Source organism: Sciurus carolinensis, chromosome 17 (assembly GCF_902686445.1).
Source record: "Sciurus carolinensis chromosome 17, mSciCar1.2, whole genome shotgun sequence".
Lineage (NCBI taxonomy): Eukaryota > Metazoa > Chordata > Mammalia > Rodentia > Sciuridae > Sciurus > Sciurus carolinensis.
The window spans coordinates 10591040-10609533 of record NC_062229.1 but is presented as its reverse complement, the minus strand read 5'-3'; the positions used below and the strand labels follow the sequence as shown (position 1 = coordinate 10609533).

Here is an 18494-nt window from a genome sequence, read left to right as displayed (position 1 = left end):
TTAAAATTTTTCACATTATTCATTTTAAAATTTTTAATTGTAGATGGGCATGGTACCTTCATTTTACCTGTTTATTTGGTGCTGAGGATCAAACCCCGTGCCTCACATGTGCTAGGCAGCCTTCATTTCCCACACTTGCTGATTTGCACTGTCTCTGGTGGGTCATGATGGAAGATTGTGGTTCCAACACTCCTCCCTGCTTGGTAGCAAAGGACCTCCTGCTCAGGCCTCAGGATTGACATGATGCAAACATGATGCAAACAACCTTGGAAGGAAGAGACACAGGTGGCATCCACTAGACTGGAGCCATCAGGCTGAGGGACCAGAGGCACAGGCTGATGTTGACTTTTCTAGGACCTTGGAGACTCAATGCACAGAGCTCACAATTAGTTAAATCGATCCACTCTAAGGACTTTCTCATATTTATGGTGAAGAAGATGAGAAAAAAATGTCAAAAAATGTTTGTAGTCCTTCCACTATTGAAAAATAATCTCATGTGTATAATTAATTTATTTAATTTCTTTTTAGAGGTGAATTTGCCTTTATTTCCACTTTATTACAATAAAATCAACATTTGAGAAAAAATACAACTTCATCCCTGACAAGTGCACATTTCATAGGCATTAATTACATTGACATTTTAGTGACATTATCTCCACCAACCCTCTCCAGAAATTTTTCACGTTCACAAAGTGAAGCTTTGTTCCAATTTTTATGCTCCCCAAAACACCCTCCTCAACATGGGGTACCCCATCTCCTATGATAGCTGACAAGAAATTAATGCCATGGAACTACAAAAATAATGTTACCAAGGAGGACTAGATGTTTACCTTTGCAACACTTTACAACATACATTCCAGGATGCCACAGGTCCTGTGGAGCCTCCCTAGGACACTTCTAATGTCCCTGCTCCTTAGAACATAGATGAAGGAATTTGGTACAGGAGTATCTGAGGCGACCACAACCTTTCAAGAAAAAAATGTGATACACCTAGTCTGAGGTACACTTCTAGGCATGTTCTGAAAAATAAGCAAACAATTGACAGATGAGATTCACAGGTAGACAGGCTTTATACTCTCTACCTGTTGATGGATTCTCAGAATGGAGGAAATAATTTTACAGTAAGAGAACAGGATCCCTGAGTTGGAGGGGAGTCATAAATATGACCAATAAGATACTTTGCAATGTTATTAGAAAAGGTGTTCAAAAGGTAAGAAAAAGAAGTTGAAACTAGAAATTTTCACATCCTTGAAGTCAGTAAATTGTATGACAAATCAAATTTTAAGCTAATAATCCAAAAGGCCAAACAAAAAAATCATGAAAATTAATAAGCCACAGAGGCCAAAGTTCATGATGACTGGGTAATGCAGGATGACAGAAGACCAAACACCTATCAAAGGTCAACACAGTCAGAAGCAGATCAGCTATGTACCCAATAATGATAAAAAGAGACATCTGTGTCAAGCACTGTATACAAGCTATGACTCTGATTTTGGAGGGTGGTGATTTTAAAATTCAAGCAAAGGATACTTTGGAGAGGAAGAAATATATTAAGAGAGTGGGGGGAGTCAGGGTTGATGACCAGAATGATGAGCAGGTTTCCAACCAATGTGACCAGGAATAGGGACAGGAACAGCCCCAAGAGGGTGGGCTGTAGTTCTGGATCCTCTGAGAGTTCCAGGAGATGTGATTTTGAGGCACATGTTGGATTCTATGCCTCTCTATTGCTTGTATACATTCCAAATAGAAAAGAGAGTAGCAAGAAGGAAACATGCAGGCCCAAACACTCTGTGTATATATTTCATAAAAATATTTATGATTAAAATATTCAGGCCTGAGGTCCATACAGTCTCAGTCACATCTCACAGTTGTGAGGAACCCAACCTTCCTGGGATTATTTCATGATTTTTTGGCATATCATTCACCTCCTTATACACACTTTTTAGTTAAGAGGGAGAGACTCTTGAAGCCTGTGTCCAAAGTATCCAAAGCCTGGATAGCACCCTCTCCTTTCTACCCCCACCTAGCTTCTCTCTAGGCCCATTTTCTACTCTTCATTGACACTTCTTATGTTCTGGAGCAATATTCCCCACCTGAAATCATCATTTTTCCTAGGAACCCTTTTCTCTGTTCTTCAACCCCATTGCAGGCCTCACTACTTCCTTCCTGTCTTCCAGTTCTCTTAAGCAAGTCATCCACAAGTGACACGTTAAATGACTAATTGGGTCATAAAAGCCCAAGGAATGACCTCTCTACTTGGTTTTGGATGGCATTGCAGGGATCTTATTTTGGCACACGCATCTTCAGTCATGTGATTTTTAACTGTGACATTTGTCCTGTGGCATTTTGGAGATGGCTTGTAAAATTTAGCATGTTGGTGTCCTCTAATTTGGCTAACCAAACTGTGATGTTTGGCCTGAGAAAGAGGAAACAACATTTCAAATGAACCTTTCACCATCCAATGTCTACCTCAGGACTTAACAGTATAGGCTGCATCTCTGCTGGATCATAACCAAAGTGTACAAATCTAATGTCCCTCTCCTGCCTGGTACCCAATGAGTGCCTGAACAGTCCCCCAGACTGATATCAGTTCAGTCTCAAATAGGAGCTTCCTGATGAAGACAACCATGGGAGGAGGAAACACGGACATGGAGACAAATGGATGAGAGATCAAGGTGAAGGGCTACAGGCACAGGCTGATCATATGACCTTGGAGGCTCAATGCAAAAAGCTCAGAGTTAGACAAATTGGCCTATGTTTCCCCAATCCTGAAGGATTTCAAAATTTCAATACGTTCAGTATTGTGATGCCTCCAACTCTACTCAACTTTGGTTATTCTCAGCCTGAGTTGCACTGGCTAACTTTTGTTCTTCTACATAGATTTTTGGATGGTTACTTCTAGTTCTGAGTAGAATGCTCTTAGTATTTTCATGAGTATTGCACTGAATCTGTAGATTGCTTTTGGTGTTAATGGCCATTTTAACAATATTAATTTTGCCTAACCCTGAACATGGGAGGAATTTCCATTTTCTGGTATCTTTTTTCATTACTTTTTTCAGCTTTCCATACTTTTCTTTGAGGAGGTCTTTCATCTCTTTGGTTAGATTAACTCTTCATTTTTTTTAGGTTATTGTGAATGGAATTATTTTCCTGATTTCTTTCTCAGCATATTCATATTGGTATGAAAGAAAGCTACTGATTATTTTTAGTGAGGGTACAGGGAATTGAACTCAGTGGCACTTGATCACTGAACCACATCCCCAGCCCTATTTCCTATTTTATTTAGAGACAGGGTCTTACTGAGTTGGTTAGCTCCTTACTTTTTCTGAGACTTGCTTTGAACTTATAATCCTCCTTCCTCAGCCTCCTGAGCCACTGGGATTACAGGCATGTGCCAGAGCACCTAGCAGTTGCTGATTTTTGTATGCTGATTTTGTATCTTATAAAACTGCTCAATTTTTTAAATAAGCTCAAAAAAATCCATTAGTACACTTTGTAGGATCTTCTAAGGTTATGATCATGTCATCAGCAAAGATATAAATGGACTTCTTTCACACTATTTATGTCTCCTTAATTTCCTTCCCTATAATCAGGAACAAGACAAAATGTACACTTTCACCACTTCTATTCAATAATGTCCTTGAAAGTTTTGTTAGAGAAATTAGGCAAAAAAAATAAATTATGATAACTTTAAATCTCAAAACAGTTTTTACCATTTTCAAGTTCACAGCACAGCAGCATTAATCACATTGACATTGTTTTCAAACTATCACTATCATCCATTTTTAGAAATTTTCACCATCTCAAAGTGAAATTTTGTTCCCATTTTGAAAACTCCCCAGACTTCCTTTATCAATACTGGTTACAACCATTGTAATGTGAGACATGATGAGAAATTAAAGTGATTGATGTTATCAAGAAAACAAGATTGAAAGGACTAGACTTTAAACTTTACTACATTTTCCAAAACACATGACTGCTGGACAGCAAAGATCCTAAGATTAGACAGTTCTGCTCTGAAGCCTCCTCAGGGCACCTTTAATGTCCTTGTTCCTCAGGTTGTAGATGAAGGGATTCAAAATGGGAGTGACCACAGTGTACTTCACTGAAGCCAACACAACTTTTCTGGGAGAATGTGAAACAGCTGATCCAAGGTACACTCCAAAGGCTGTTGCATAAAATAAACAAACAACCGAGAGGTGAGACCCACAGGTGGAGAAGGCTTTGTACTTCCCACCTGAGGATGGGATTCGTAGAATGGACCAAATGATTTTATAGTAGGAGAAAAGGATTCCTGAGATGGGAAAAAGGTCATATACAGCACCAAGAAAATACTTGAGAATGTTATTAGAGAAGGTATCAGGACAGGCAAGGTTAAGGAGTTGAGAAGGGTCACAGAAAAATTTAGAAATATCTACATCTTTGAAGTTAGTCAATTGTAAGACAATCAAATTGTGCAGTTGGGAGTCAAAAAGGCTAACCAAAAAAGAAATAAGAACTAAGAAGCCACAGAGACGAGGATTCATGATGACTGCATATTGCAAGGGATGACAGATGGCCACATACCGGTCATAGGCCATCACAGTCAGAAGCATGTAATCCATACATCCAAAATTGCTGAATAGAGACATCTGTGTCAGGCAGCCCTCGTAGGAGATAACTCTGCTGTGTGTTTGGATGTCTGCAATCATCTTTGGGACTGTGGTGGAAGTGAAGCAGATGTCAGTGAAGGACAGGTTGGAGAGGAAGAAGTACATGGGGGTGTGGAGGTGGGAGTCAGAGCTGACAGCCAGGATGATGAGCAGGTTCCCAAACACTGTGACCAAGTACATGAACAGGAATAGTCCAAAGAGGATGGGTTGCAGGTCTGGATCCTCTGAGAAGCTCACGAGTTGAAATTCAGAGACATGTTATATTTTGTGCTTCTGTATTGCTTGGACACCTTTCAAAAAAGAAAAGAACTTGAGGAAAAGGGAATACAGTAACAGGTACCTAATACATTTGAATTCATGTATTCATAAGTAATGTATTCACACTTGAAGTCCATAAGACTTCAAACATAACTCTCAATAGTGAAAAATCCAACTCTCTCAAACACTCTCCTTGTTGCTTTATGTGTTGTTCACCCCTTCTTTCCATGTGCACTTTAGAGACATTGACCAGAACATCAAGCAGTGTGTTAGAAATATGGGAGCAGTAGACAGAACAAGTACATAAGTACAATAAAATCAAGTCTACTCTTTCTGGAAAAAAATTAGAGAATAAGTAATAGCCTTCCTCATTATGAAAACATTGCTTTAATAAAGGAAGTTAAGAAGCAATCTAATATACCTTATTGTCTTGTGGACCTTGGGACAAATACTTTTGTCCTATAATATTAGAAACAGTGTGTGAGGCCTACATACTCTGACAACTGAATTAAGGTTAATGATTCATGATCAGAAAACACTGTTATATGCCTATCACTGTCTAGGGTTTTTATCTGTCTTTGTTTTCTGATTTTCTTCCTTTGTGGATTTAAGTTTTTCCTTTAAAATCATGTAAGATTCAACAGGTGAATGGAAAAGAAAATGTGGCATATATACACTATAGAGTTTTACTCATCCACTAAGAATGAAATTGTGGCATTTGCTGGTCAATGGATGAACCCAGAGAACAACAAACTAAGTGAAATAAGCTAGACTCAGAAAGTCAAGAATCAAATATTTTCTCTCTTATGTAGTACGAAATAAGGAAAGAGGTGGGGCTGGAATCCCATGAATATAGAACATATATCAGTGGAGTTGAGTAAAGTGTTTGATGGAGAGGGAGAAGTAATGGGAAATGGGAAGAATGTTGGAGTGAAATTGACCAAACTATTCTAGTACATATATGAACATACCACAGTGAGTTTCACCATTATCTATATCCATAACACATTATTTTTTAAAACTATATTTATTTTTCAAATAAATAGAAAAAAGACCAGTGGACAGGTAACAGGGCAAGGGAGGAAAGAAAGGGGAAGTAATGGAGACTGAATTGGAACAAATTATATTTCACCTTCTATAATTATGTCAAAATGAATCCTAATACTATGTACAACTACAACACACTAATAAAAATTTTAGAAATCAAAAAATTTTTTCATTTTTTTTTAGAGGAGAAAAAGTTTATTTGGGGGGCTCAGCTCACAGTTTCAGAGGTCTTAGCCCATAGACATCCAGCTCCATTTTTCCAGACTGGAGATAAGACAGAACATCAAGGTGGAAGAGTGTGGTGGAGGGAAGCAGTTTACATGATGATTGATATGCAGAAAGGGAGACTCCACTCTCCAGATACAAAGTGTATACCCCAGATGGGCTGGGGTTGTGGCTCAGTAGTACAGCAAGCCTCTAGCATGCATGAGGCCCTGGGTTCAATCCTAAGCACCACATAAAAACAAAATAAAGGTTAAAAAATATATACATATATGTATATATATACCCCAGAAACATTTCTCATCTTTTTGCTATTGTTTCAAAGTTCAGTGTTGTACAAAAGGGTTACTTTATTTAATTCTTCTTATCAATGCTTTTACTATGATTCATTATTTAACCTTTTAGAGGTAGATTTCAGTTGTCACTTTCCATTTTATTTCTCTCATATCTTTTTTAAATTGTTTGAACAACTATTAGCATATGTTGTTTCCATAACAATGAAACATGCCTGGAAGTGGAAACAATCATTGAAATTAAATCAAGTACTCTTGGCTTTGTTGGACTTCAAATATTGATTGATAATTCTCATTAAATGCACATAATCAATATTATCACTAAAAAAATGTGAAATTAGTGTACACAGTACCTCTCAAAGACATAAAAATAATGAATGATAGAAAAAAAACCTTTGAATAGTTTAATTTTATACTGATTTATTTGCATAAATACATACAATACCAATCCATATACTAACAACAAAGTATCTGGTATAAGAGAGGCATTTGTTTCTCCCCTTTTCTTCATTCTGTATTCCATTGTAGCCTGCTAATTCTGCTACTGTTATTCTAATGTTAACCCATCAAATTCACATTTATGTATTTTACCACCAGAGTAAATACCAAAGCTCAGGTTTTTGTCCCAACCTTCATATATTTTCTAGTCAATCTTTTCTGATACATATATTGCAAATTCTCTTACTTCAGTCACATGAAGGAAACCCAGGTTCATTATTTGACAGCTCTGTGACTGAATTGGAAAACAAGGTAAAAGAGAATGGGACAGGAAATAATGTGAACACTACTGGAAAATTTCTTCATCCTACAAAATGGCACTAAAACTTACCTAATTTATATGGGTGTTACAAAACCTTCTTTGAAATTCTCTAAATTGTACAGCTAGTAATCCTGTCTCACTTATTAATATACTCACCTGTAAAAATCATTCACTATCCAAATACCCTGACCTCAGATCAAAAGCAATTATATCAGAGTTCTTGGTGGTATATTCTTATAACAGCTTTGAGATACAATACCTTTTAATATTTCCTGGCTCTTAGAACTAGGACCATAAATATTCTCTTATTATTACCAATAACATACACTACGTATAGAAATAAAAGCATTTGATAATACTTGTCTCCATTTAAAATGGATCTGAATAATTATCAATGAAGTTTGAGTTCTCTGGGTATTACTGCATAACTCCATTCTCTTGCACAGCTATATTCCAAACACAGTTACTGTCATGAATTTGAAGGTTATTATTTCCTGTCAATGCCTCCATAATAGTATTAACAAATCCATAAGAATTTTTCCTTAAAATATGACCTAAAATGTACTTAATGCTCATCTAAATAGTCTAAACACAATGCTTCTTCTGAAATGTGCTATTTCACATGAACTTGTGATTTTAAGTCTGTGAAGTACATTCCTCTACTTCAAAGGCTTTATCTGATTAAACATGACCTAATGGAAGGACATCATTTATTATATTGTTATGGGCAAGGACCAAACAGACTCCATTTCACCCTAAGACTCTGTGTCATGTAGTAAATGCTTCTCCCATGAGAAAACTCTGCCTCTGTACCCACCAACAGTTGCCTAGCATAGCATGTTTGGCAACACAAAATGACAATTCTTATACAATGTAAGATTGTTCTCCCTCTGGGTTCCATTTTTCTTGGACAGAGTACCCTAACATTTATTTAAATGTTAGTGACAATTATCTGATTGTCATGGCAACAGCCACTTATGATTAACGTACTAAAATGCTTTACTTATGGTATAAAAGGTGTACTGTAACCCTTGGAAGGAGTTGAAGGGTACAGACTTGCAGCCTGCCCTACCAGCCCACCAGCAGGTGAATAAAGATGGTTCCACCTCCTGCTTTAAGATGGCCTCAGTGATTTATTGCGATCTTGCCATAACAATATCACAATGATTTTTAAATGCCTGTGCCTCTCCCTGATCAGAAAACTCAGTTCAAACAGGACTTCAGAGTTTTCAACCTAACATCCTACACAAATACCATAAAAATATGTTTTTAAATATTATTTCCTATAAAATTAAAATTGTGTACTTTTAATGTTGGGAAAACTATGGGAAAAATTGATACAATCTGTATAGAGTGCAGAGTAAAAGCCTGGCACTCAGAAATCTCCCAATAATTGTCGATGATGAGAGAAACAAGGTTCAGAAGAAGGGAGGAGTGGGGCTTCAGTGGAAGTACGGAGATTGAAGTTGACCAAATTATGCTATATGCATGTATGAATGTGTTACAATGAAACCCACTATTCTGTGTCATTAATATAGGCCAATAAAAATATTTAAAAAGCTAAGATTTGAGTCAGGTAGACATGTTTTTGAATCCTAAAATTTTGTCTCCAATTCTGTCAGAGTGGTTAATTATTTATAAAGGGCTCATCATTTTAAAAGACTTGATATGTATAAAATGCCCACACTAATCACTGGCACACCATAGTACTTAATTATTATTAAAGGGAAAGGTGAATTTCAATAGTAAATTTAATAAAGATGAAAAATGTTAAGGACCAATTAATGATGCTTCATGATGTTATGGTCACTATCCTCATCCTCATCATCACCTTCATAAACTTCTTGGAGAGCTTAGGAAAGTATTTACTGGAAAATATTTTCTGTTATTGTCTGAGAGCAGTCCATGGAAAGTAGAACTAGTGTGAGAGGAGAGCAAGACTTTGAAGAGATTTCCAGGACCCTGCCACAACCAAGACCATAAACAATCCTGGTAACCGTAAATTTACACATCTTTTTCCTCCCATCTGGCCACCCAAAATGCATGTTTTGGAAACAATATTCAGACAGTTCATGCTCCGTCATTTGCCTCCCTTGGCACTTACCGATTTGCACTGGGACTCTGGTGGATCATGGCCAAGGAGTGAAGATCCAAACCACATCGAATGCCTGGTTCTCAATGAAGGCTCAGGCTTTGTCCCCAAGATTTATATCCCTGCAGTTTCAGATAGGAGCTTCCTGATGCAGACAAACACAGAAGGAGGAGACACAGGTATGGAGCTCACTGGACTTGGAACCATCAAACTGAAGGGCTCTGCAGGCACAGACTGATTGTTGACTATTATATGGCCTTGGAGGCTCAATGCACACTTCCTAATTAGCCAAATTTGTCCAGGTTATCACAAATTCTAAAGGTTTCCTCATGTTAATGGAGGATGAGGAAGAGAAAATAAATGTCCACAAATGCTGTTGGACTCTTCCTCTACACAGGAGAAAGCTCCTGGGTATTATTCACTTTGTTCATAAATTTTTTTTCCTTTGCCATTTTTCCATTTTTATGATGGTGAAATTTAATTTCATTCCAAAAATGACAATTTCCTCCAGATTATCAGCATTAATCACACTCACACTGTTGGGCATCCATCACCAACACCCATATCCAAACTGAAAATTTCTACACAACGTAAAACACTTTCCATTCCTCCCAGCCACAAAATTGACTTCCAACATTCTGCCATCAAAAAGAATGACAAATTGGAACCTTTATACCACAACAATAATGTGACCGAGAGGCTGGCTAGATTCCAGGTCTATATTTGTAGTTCAGTTGCCTTTTCTACTTTACATTTAAAGCCATTGCTCAGGTCTTGACAGTTCTGCTGTGAAGGACACTTTTTATGTCCCTGTTCCTCAGGTTTTAGGTGAAGGGATTCAGGGTAGGGATGAGCAAGGTGTAAATAACTAAGGTCACCAAATGCTTTCTGGGAGATTGACAACAGAACCAAGTCACACTCCAATGATAGTTCCACATTATAAGCTAACAACTGGCAGAAGAGACTCAGAGGCACCTCCCACATGATGATGGGATTCTCAGAATGGAGGAAACAATATTTTAGAAAGATAAAAGAATCCAAAAGATTGGAAAAACACAAATATGGCTCCACATATGACAATGTTATTAGAGAAGGTGTCAGGACGGGTGAGATTAAGGAGTTGAGAAGGACCCTTGAAGAATTGGAAATTTCTACATCCATAGAGTAAAACAATTATAATACGATCAAATCGTGCACCTGAGTGTCCAAATGCTAACCAAAAAGACACCAAACTAAGAAACCACAGAGTCAAGGGTTTGTGATGATTGGGAAATGCAGGGGGAGACATACAGTTACAACATGTCCTAGACAATGATAGTAGCACATGATCTATATTTCAAAAGGCAAGACCAAAAGAGCCATCTGTGTAATGCACTCCACATGGGGGATGATTCTACTGTGAGTTCGGATGTTCATGATCATCTTTGGTACCCTGGCAAGGTGAAACAGAGTCATCCAGTAGCAGGTTTGGAGATAAGAAGTACATGGGGGTGTGGAGGCAGGAATCAGAGCTGACAGCCAGGATGATAAGCAGGTTCCCAAGCACTGTGACAAGGTACATGGACAGGAACAGTCCAAGGAGGGATGATTAAACTGGACCACCAGAGGTTCCCAGGAGAAGGAACTGTGTGACACCTATAAAGTTTTCTAATCTATTGTTTGGAAACATTCTGGGAAAATAAAGAGTGTTGGATAAAATAACAAATAAACAAACCCCACCACTCAGTATATATTTTGAATAGGTATTTGAAGGAAGGTACTCACTTCTGAGGTACATGCACCCTCTGCAATACTTCTCAGCTGTGACTAAATAAATCTTTTTACAACCCTTACGTGATTGTATCCTGTGTTATTTCCTGCAAACATCTACTTTAGAGACACTCAGCTGAGCATGCATAAAAGGCCAAGAGCATTAGAGATAAATTCATGGTAACTAAAATATACATCACTCTTTGAAGAAAAATATAGAGAACACTAAATATATTTCCCCTTTTAATAAAAATCACTTATAGAATTGGGATGTAACTCAATGGTAAAGTGTTTGCCTAGTATGCACAAGACCCTGGATTTTTATCCCCAGGACCATCAAAAAAAGAAAAAGAAAGGAAAAAAAAAAGTCACTTATTAAGGAAAGTTAATAAGCACTTCAATACACCTAACTTGATTCTACAAAAATGGCACCTACTATTTGTGTTTGGAATGCTTGTGAACATATTCCCAGCAGCTCAGGTGGCTGAGGCAGGAGAATCACAAGGTCAAAACTAGCCTCAGCAACTTAGCAAGGCACTGAGCAACTCAGCAAGAACCTGTCTCTACATAAAATATTTTTTTAAATGGCTTGGTATGTGACTCAGTGATTATGTGCCCCTGGGTTCAATTCCCAGTACAAAGAAGAAGAAGAAGAAGAAGAAGAAGAAGAAGAAGAAGAAGAAGAAGAAGAAGAAGAAGAAGAAGAAGAAAGAATGCTTGTGAACACTCTGTGAGAACTAGGACTACCTTATCCAAAACCTAATTTACAATCAGTAGTTAATGAACAGAAAACATTGTCATGTGCCAGGTATTCCAGCAGGTTTTCAACATTTTGGGGTTTTCTCATTTCCCTTCTTTCTACGTGAAGTGCTTAGTCAAATAATTTTAAAAATCAAATGACTCATTTGCCATGATGTACTCAAAACTTTGATACAGTTTAGTTAAAGCTACATATACATCATACATTGCTGACCACAAATGTAGCATTAGTTTACATGTACCTCTCAATAATTAAAACATAATGAAGTTTGAAGTAAATTTTTTAAATTTTTATTTGATCCAGGTTTTTTTGCACTTTTATCGGTGCCTTTTAGTTGTATAATGGTGGAATTGGTTACACGTACTGTGGATATTTGAAATATCTAGATACTTTGGCTTCACACACCAACAATTTAATCATAACATCTGCTTTGTTCTATGGTTGTACACAATGTAGATTCATATCATTCATTTAATCATACATGTACATAGGGTAATGAAGTCTGTCTCATCCCAACATGTTTCATACCCCCCCTCATTTCCCTCTACATAATCTAAAGTTCCTCCATTCAACCCTCACTCCTCCACACCCTTTATATGTCATCATCCATTCTTCAGGGAAAACACCTGACCTGTGGGGGCATCCGGAATTCCATCCAGTGCTTGACAAAGATCCTCTGGAGGATGATTGCAAAGGCTCATCCTAAAAGGAATTGCCGGATGTTTTGCTGCGGAGCATGGTGTTTTCTCTGCTGTGTTTCTCTAATAATATATTACTCATTTCAGTCTGAACGGATTGCTTAAGGGGATGAAGGGAATACAACAAAAATTCCAGAAAATATTACCTACAATCTGAAAAACAATGGGTCTTTACCATTAACAAAATTAAAAATAATTTTGCAACCGTGCAATGAGTCTCTGAAAGCCTCTGGAGAAAATAGTTGTAGATCTGCCTTTGTCTCCAACAGGCTGGTTAAATTTTAACAATGGTTTTGTTTCTGTGTGGTGGTGAGGTAAGAGAATAAGGTTCCACAACATTCCTTCCTTCCTACAAAGAATATGTCACCCCTATAATAAATGTTGGCACACAATAACCATTGGGACCGCTGCCCTCCTATAACCCTTAACTCAGCAATTTAGATATTAACCAGAGGGACCTAATAGAAATGGTCACATGAGATTACTTGTCTATCACTTTAACCGCGAGAATAATAAGAATAGTCTTAGGTCACATAGAGTTTAGATATTAAGGAAATAAACATTGTATTAGCTCATCAACGTAGTTAGATATTCTTAAAGCAATTGTGATTAGGTAGGAATGATCTGTAAGGTTGTTGTTTTCTGCCTATGCTTTGGAAACTTCTTTAATATTAACCACAAGACTGCCATTATAGCCTGAAGAAAAATGTATATAAACCCAGCCCTCCCCAGAATAAAGTGGGATTGATTGCACCAGAACTAGAGTCTGTGTCTTTCATTCTCCATCCATCGCCGACGCTGTCTCCCCGCGCCCCGTTTACCGGTGTGGAACCCATGGACTCCTGCTAGGGCTGGACCCCGGCAAGTGGCGCCCAACGTGGGGCACTCTGGTAAACCCCCCATTTATTATTAATTTCTTTCCTTTTCGAGACAGCTAGGATCCTGCCTGGGGTGCCGCGGACCCCTCGGTAGAGAAGGCCGAGAAAGGATAGGCAGGGATAGAAAGAACAGCTACCATGGGAGGTAGTGAAAGCAAAGAAAGAGCATTATTTATTGATATTGCTAAGCACTTATTAACTAAAAGAGGAACGCATGTAAGAACAGCTCAATTAAAAAGATTTTTTCATTTTGTGCAAGAATGTGCCTCTTGGTTTCCTGAACAGGGAAACTTAGATGTTAAAACCTGGAAAAAGGTAGGCGATGCTATGCATGCATATCATAGATTATATGGCAATGAAAGAGTCCCTGCCGATGCTTTTGCATTGTGGAATCTTTTTAGGGACTGTTTAGACCCTAGACATGAAAGTGAGCAGCTAAGTAAAAGGGTAAGATCACCAGACAAAACGTCAGCAAAGGAGACTTTGCTGACAGCCTCGGTTAAAAAATATACAGCGGAAACTCCTAGTGAAAGTGAAAGTGAATCAGACCATGATGAAGATGGCAAAAAGGAGAAAGGTCTGCCTGATCAGCTCTCCCGTCTGATGAGGAGGACTTGGAAGAAGCCGCTTTCAGATATCACAATGAGGATCCACCTTTGGTGACTCCTGTTGTGCCGGCCCTTCCTAAACCCCCAGATAAAATAAAAAGGAAAGTCCAAAAGGTAGGATTTCTAGGTGCTGTTCGTGAGGCACAAAAACAGCGAGATGTTAGTATTTGTTGCCCTGTAGTATGGGCTATAGATGAGGGAGGAGAGCCTCATTGGGAGCCTCTCTCTCTTTTAAAATGTTAAAAGAACTAAAAGCAGCTGTAAAAGATTTAGGACCTACTTCCCCTTATACTCTGCAGCTAGTGGAGAATGTCCTTCTCCTGTGGCTGTCCCTAAAGGCTATCGTATTATAGTCATTGATTTACAAGATTGCTTCTTTACTATTCCTTTAGTTAAACTAAATAGATGGCGTTTTGCTTTTAGTTTACCATCGCCCAATTTACAAAGACCTTATCAAAGATTTCAATGGAAAGTATTACCTCAAGGAATGAAAAATAGTCCTACATTATGTCAAAAGTTTGTAGATCAAGCCTTAATTAATTGTAGAAAAAAGTATCCAGACTGCTATATGATTCACTATATGGATGATATATTGATTGCATATTCTCAAAGCCATTTGTTACAAATAATATTACAGGATTTGATTAAAGATTTACAGAGGTGGGGTCTGATAGTGGCTCCTGAAAAAATTCAACAGGAACCTCCTTATAATTATCTAGGAAGAACTATAAAAACAGATTGTGTCAGCTCTCAAAAGTTACAAATTCGAAAAGACAAACTATTAACATTAAATGATTTTCAAAAATTATTGGGAGATATAAATTGGATTAGACCTTATTTAAAACTCTCAACTAATGATTTAAAACCTTTGTTTGAAATACTAAAGGGTGATTCAGATCCTAACTCAAGTAGAATATTAACTAAAGAAGGAGAACAAGCCTTGCAAGTTGTTGAAATTGCAATTCAAAAACATTACTTACAACAAGTTAATTATAACTTGCCTTGGGTTTTTATTGTGCTAAAAATGAAACATACTCCAACAGGTTGTTTATGGCAAAATGATCCACTTGAATGGATACACTTACCAGTATCAGGAAAGAAAATATTAATGTCTTATCCTACTATGGTAGCTTCTTTGGTATTAAAGGCTAGATTTAGAAGTAAAGAATTGTTTGCTTGTGAAATGCATGAAATAATTATTCCTTACACAAGAGAACAATTTGACCAATTATTACAAATTGATAATCAATGGGCTATTGCATTTCTAAATTTTACAGGAAAAATTTCTTTCCACTTGCCCAATAATCCTTTACTACATTTTTTACTTCAAACAGAAATAATATTTCCTAAATGGTGCTCCTCAACTCCAATTAACAATGCTATGTTAATATTTACAGATGGGTCATCAAATGGAAAAGCAGTTACAATAATTAATTCTCAACCCACAGTTCTATGGACACAAGAAACTTCTGCACAAAGAACTGAATTAGAAGCAGTCATCTATGCTTTCAAGACTGTTGCTCAACCCTTTAACTTGTACACAGACTCACTATACATTGTTAAACTGTTTCCAACCATAGAAACAGCAACACTCTCCTTTTCGTCTAAAATTATACATAGGTTACAAGAACTTCAATATTTAATTCATAACAGAACTTCACATTTCTTTATAGGTCATATTCGGGGACATTCCGGATTACCTGGTCCCCTTGCTCAGGGGAATACCCATGCTGATCACTTAACTAAAAATTTTATTTTAACAGCTATAGAAGAAGCTATTATATCACACAAAAATCATCATCAAAATTCATCTGCCTTACAAAAACAATTTCATATTTCTAGAGAAGAAGCCAGAACTATTGTTAAAAATTGTCATATTTGTCCTAAATTTATTCCTTCTCCACAGATGGGAGTTAATCCTCGAGGACTTTTACCTAATGTCTTATGGCAAATGGATGTAACTCATATATCAGAATTTGGAAAACTGTCTTATGTTCATGTTACAGTCGATACCTTTTCTCATGTTATTGTGGCCCCAGCCAGTACTGGGGAAGCCTACAAGGATGTGATTCAACATTTATTCCTTTGTTTTTCTGTTTTAGGAATGTCTAAAAAATTAAAAACTGATAATGCTCCTGCTTATACATCAAAACCATTTAAAGATTTTTGTTCCAGGTTTAATATTTCTCATTTTACAGGAATTCCTTATAACCCACAAGGACAAACAATAGTAGAAAGGAGCCATCAAAGATTAAAAATACAAATAAATAAGCTAAAAGAGGGAGAGCTTAAATACTCTTCCCCACATCATATTTTACAACATGCTTTATTTGTTTTAAATCATCTAAATACTGACAAGGAGGGAAATACTGCAATGATGAGACATTGGGAAAGTAAAAGGTCAAAACAAAGTTTAGTAAAATGAAAAGATTTATTATCTGGTAAATGGAGAGGACCTGATGTCTTGCTAACCTCGGGTCAAGGCTATGCTTGTGTATTTCCACAGGATGCAGAAACACCTTTGTGGATTCCAGATTGATACGTCACTACAATGAGCCTTATTCGAAGGAGGAAGAACAAAAAGTATTGGATCCCTTACCAACCCAATCAGACGGACGAAAACGGACTAGTATTTAAGATGAAAAAGTTGCGTCTTGCACAATCATCCGCAACTCACAACTCAGACCTGCCGACTTGGGGACAAGTGAAACGCCTGACTGCCGCTGCTGAACACCTGGTGAACAGCTCAAACCTAAAACCCCAGAGGCTTTGTTTTTTGCATTGATTGCTCTCATTTCGACTCAGGTACTGCCTATTCATGCTTATGATAATGAAGGGAAAGCTTACTGGACCTATTTTCCAAATCCTCCCTTACTGCATCCAACTACTTGGAGCAGATCTAATATTAAAGTATTTACTAATGAGCCTCAACTACTTGGAGGGATTGCAGATTCTTTAATACCACATAAAATAGCATTTACAATTACTTTTCATGGAATTACTGAAGAGACACCAATGTGCTTTAGTACAGATAATCTACATGTGCCATTGGGATGTCTCCCTTTAAGTTATAGGACTTACATTACTGATTCTCCAGGAGAAGAAGACAACGAAAGAGATATATGGTCCCTAGAGATAACCTCACTTGGATATGCTAATTATAATGATACAAATATTTCAGTGGCTTTACCGCCTCCTTTTAAACCATGTGACGACTTTAACAGTCGTAAAGACAGCTCTTGGAATCTACTCAATTTAGAAACAGATTTCCCAAAATGGTTTGAATGTGGTTTTCATCATACTGCACTACAGTTTAAGCCACAAGGCTCTGCTACTACTATTACAGATTATTCTGTGTCTTCTCCTGATTTTGATTATAAACTTTGGTTAAAGATAAGACGAAATAAAACAGTACATTTTAATTTTAACCCTTTTCTTACCAATGAGCCTATTCATAGATGGTTTACTCCTGGATGGGTAACACCCATCTATCAGAGTGACCTTATAAATGGTAAATTCTCTTACTTTCCTGACTTGTATAAACTATTAGCAGCTACTAATGTAGTACTACTACAAAGACCTAAGTTAAGTAAACCTAATGACTTTGCAGTACGTGCTTGTATAAATGCTCCTCATGCTATTCTTATGTCTACCATAAATAATTTCAATATTACTAAAAATAAGGAAGCTTATAACATTTATTGTCATGATTGTGTTCTTACTAATTGTATTAATTCAACCATGTCTAAAGATTTAAAGGTGTTTTTAATTGTACATCAGCCTAATTATGTTATATTGCCAGTCAATCTTACAGAATCTTGGTATGATGATCCAGGTGTTGAAATTTTAAAAACAGTTAATGAACTTTTAAGACCAAAAAGATTTGTTGCAGCTTTGATCTTAGGAATAACAGCTTTAATCAGTATAATCACTTCCTTAGCTCTCTCGACCACAGCGCTTGTACAGGAAATTCATACCGCTTCACATGTAAATGATTTATCTCATAATGTCTCTGTGGCTTTAGCGGCACAAGAACAAATTGATAAAAAATTAGAAACTAGAATTAATGCCCTTGAAGAAGCTATTCTCTTTATGGGAAATGAGATTTAAAATATTCAAACTAGAATGACCACTAGATGTCATGCTAACTATAAATGAATTTGTATTACTCCTTTAAAGGTTGATAATAATACTAATTGGGAACAAGTTAAAACTCACCTTAGAGGAGTTTGGAATAATACTAATATAGCACAGGTATCAATGCTTTACAACTACAAATAAGAATGTTGAGTCAGGCTCATCTCTCGGTTGTTCCAGCAGATAATTTGGCCTCCCAAATGTTTCATAATATAAAAACAACTATATTTAATAGTACATTCCTAAATACAATATTACAATATGGCTTGATTGGAGTATGTATTTTAATTTTAATTCTTTGTCTTCCAGGCGTCCTCCGAGTAATCCTCAGACTAGTCAA

General features: G+C 37.0%; 1 protein-coding gene across 1 annotated transcript; it reads right to left on the bottom strand.

Annotated features, from left to right (window-relative positions):
- Window positions 1-3799: 3799 nt before the first annotated feature.
- On the bottom strand, window positions 3800-4896 carry LOC124968932 (olfactory receptor 7E24-like). The gene has a single exon (XM_047531754.1). The coding sequence runs from the start codon at window positions 4830-4832 to the stop codon at window positions 4002-4004; it is 831 nt and encodes a 276-aa protein (XP_047387710.1). The 5' UTR covers window positions 4833-4896; the 3' UTR covers window positions 3800-4001.
- Window positions 4897-18494: the final 13598 nt, after the last annotated feature.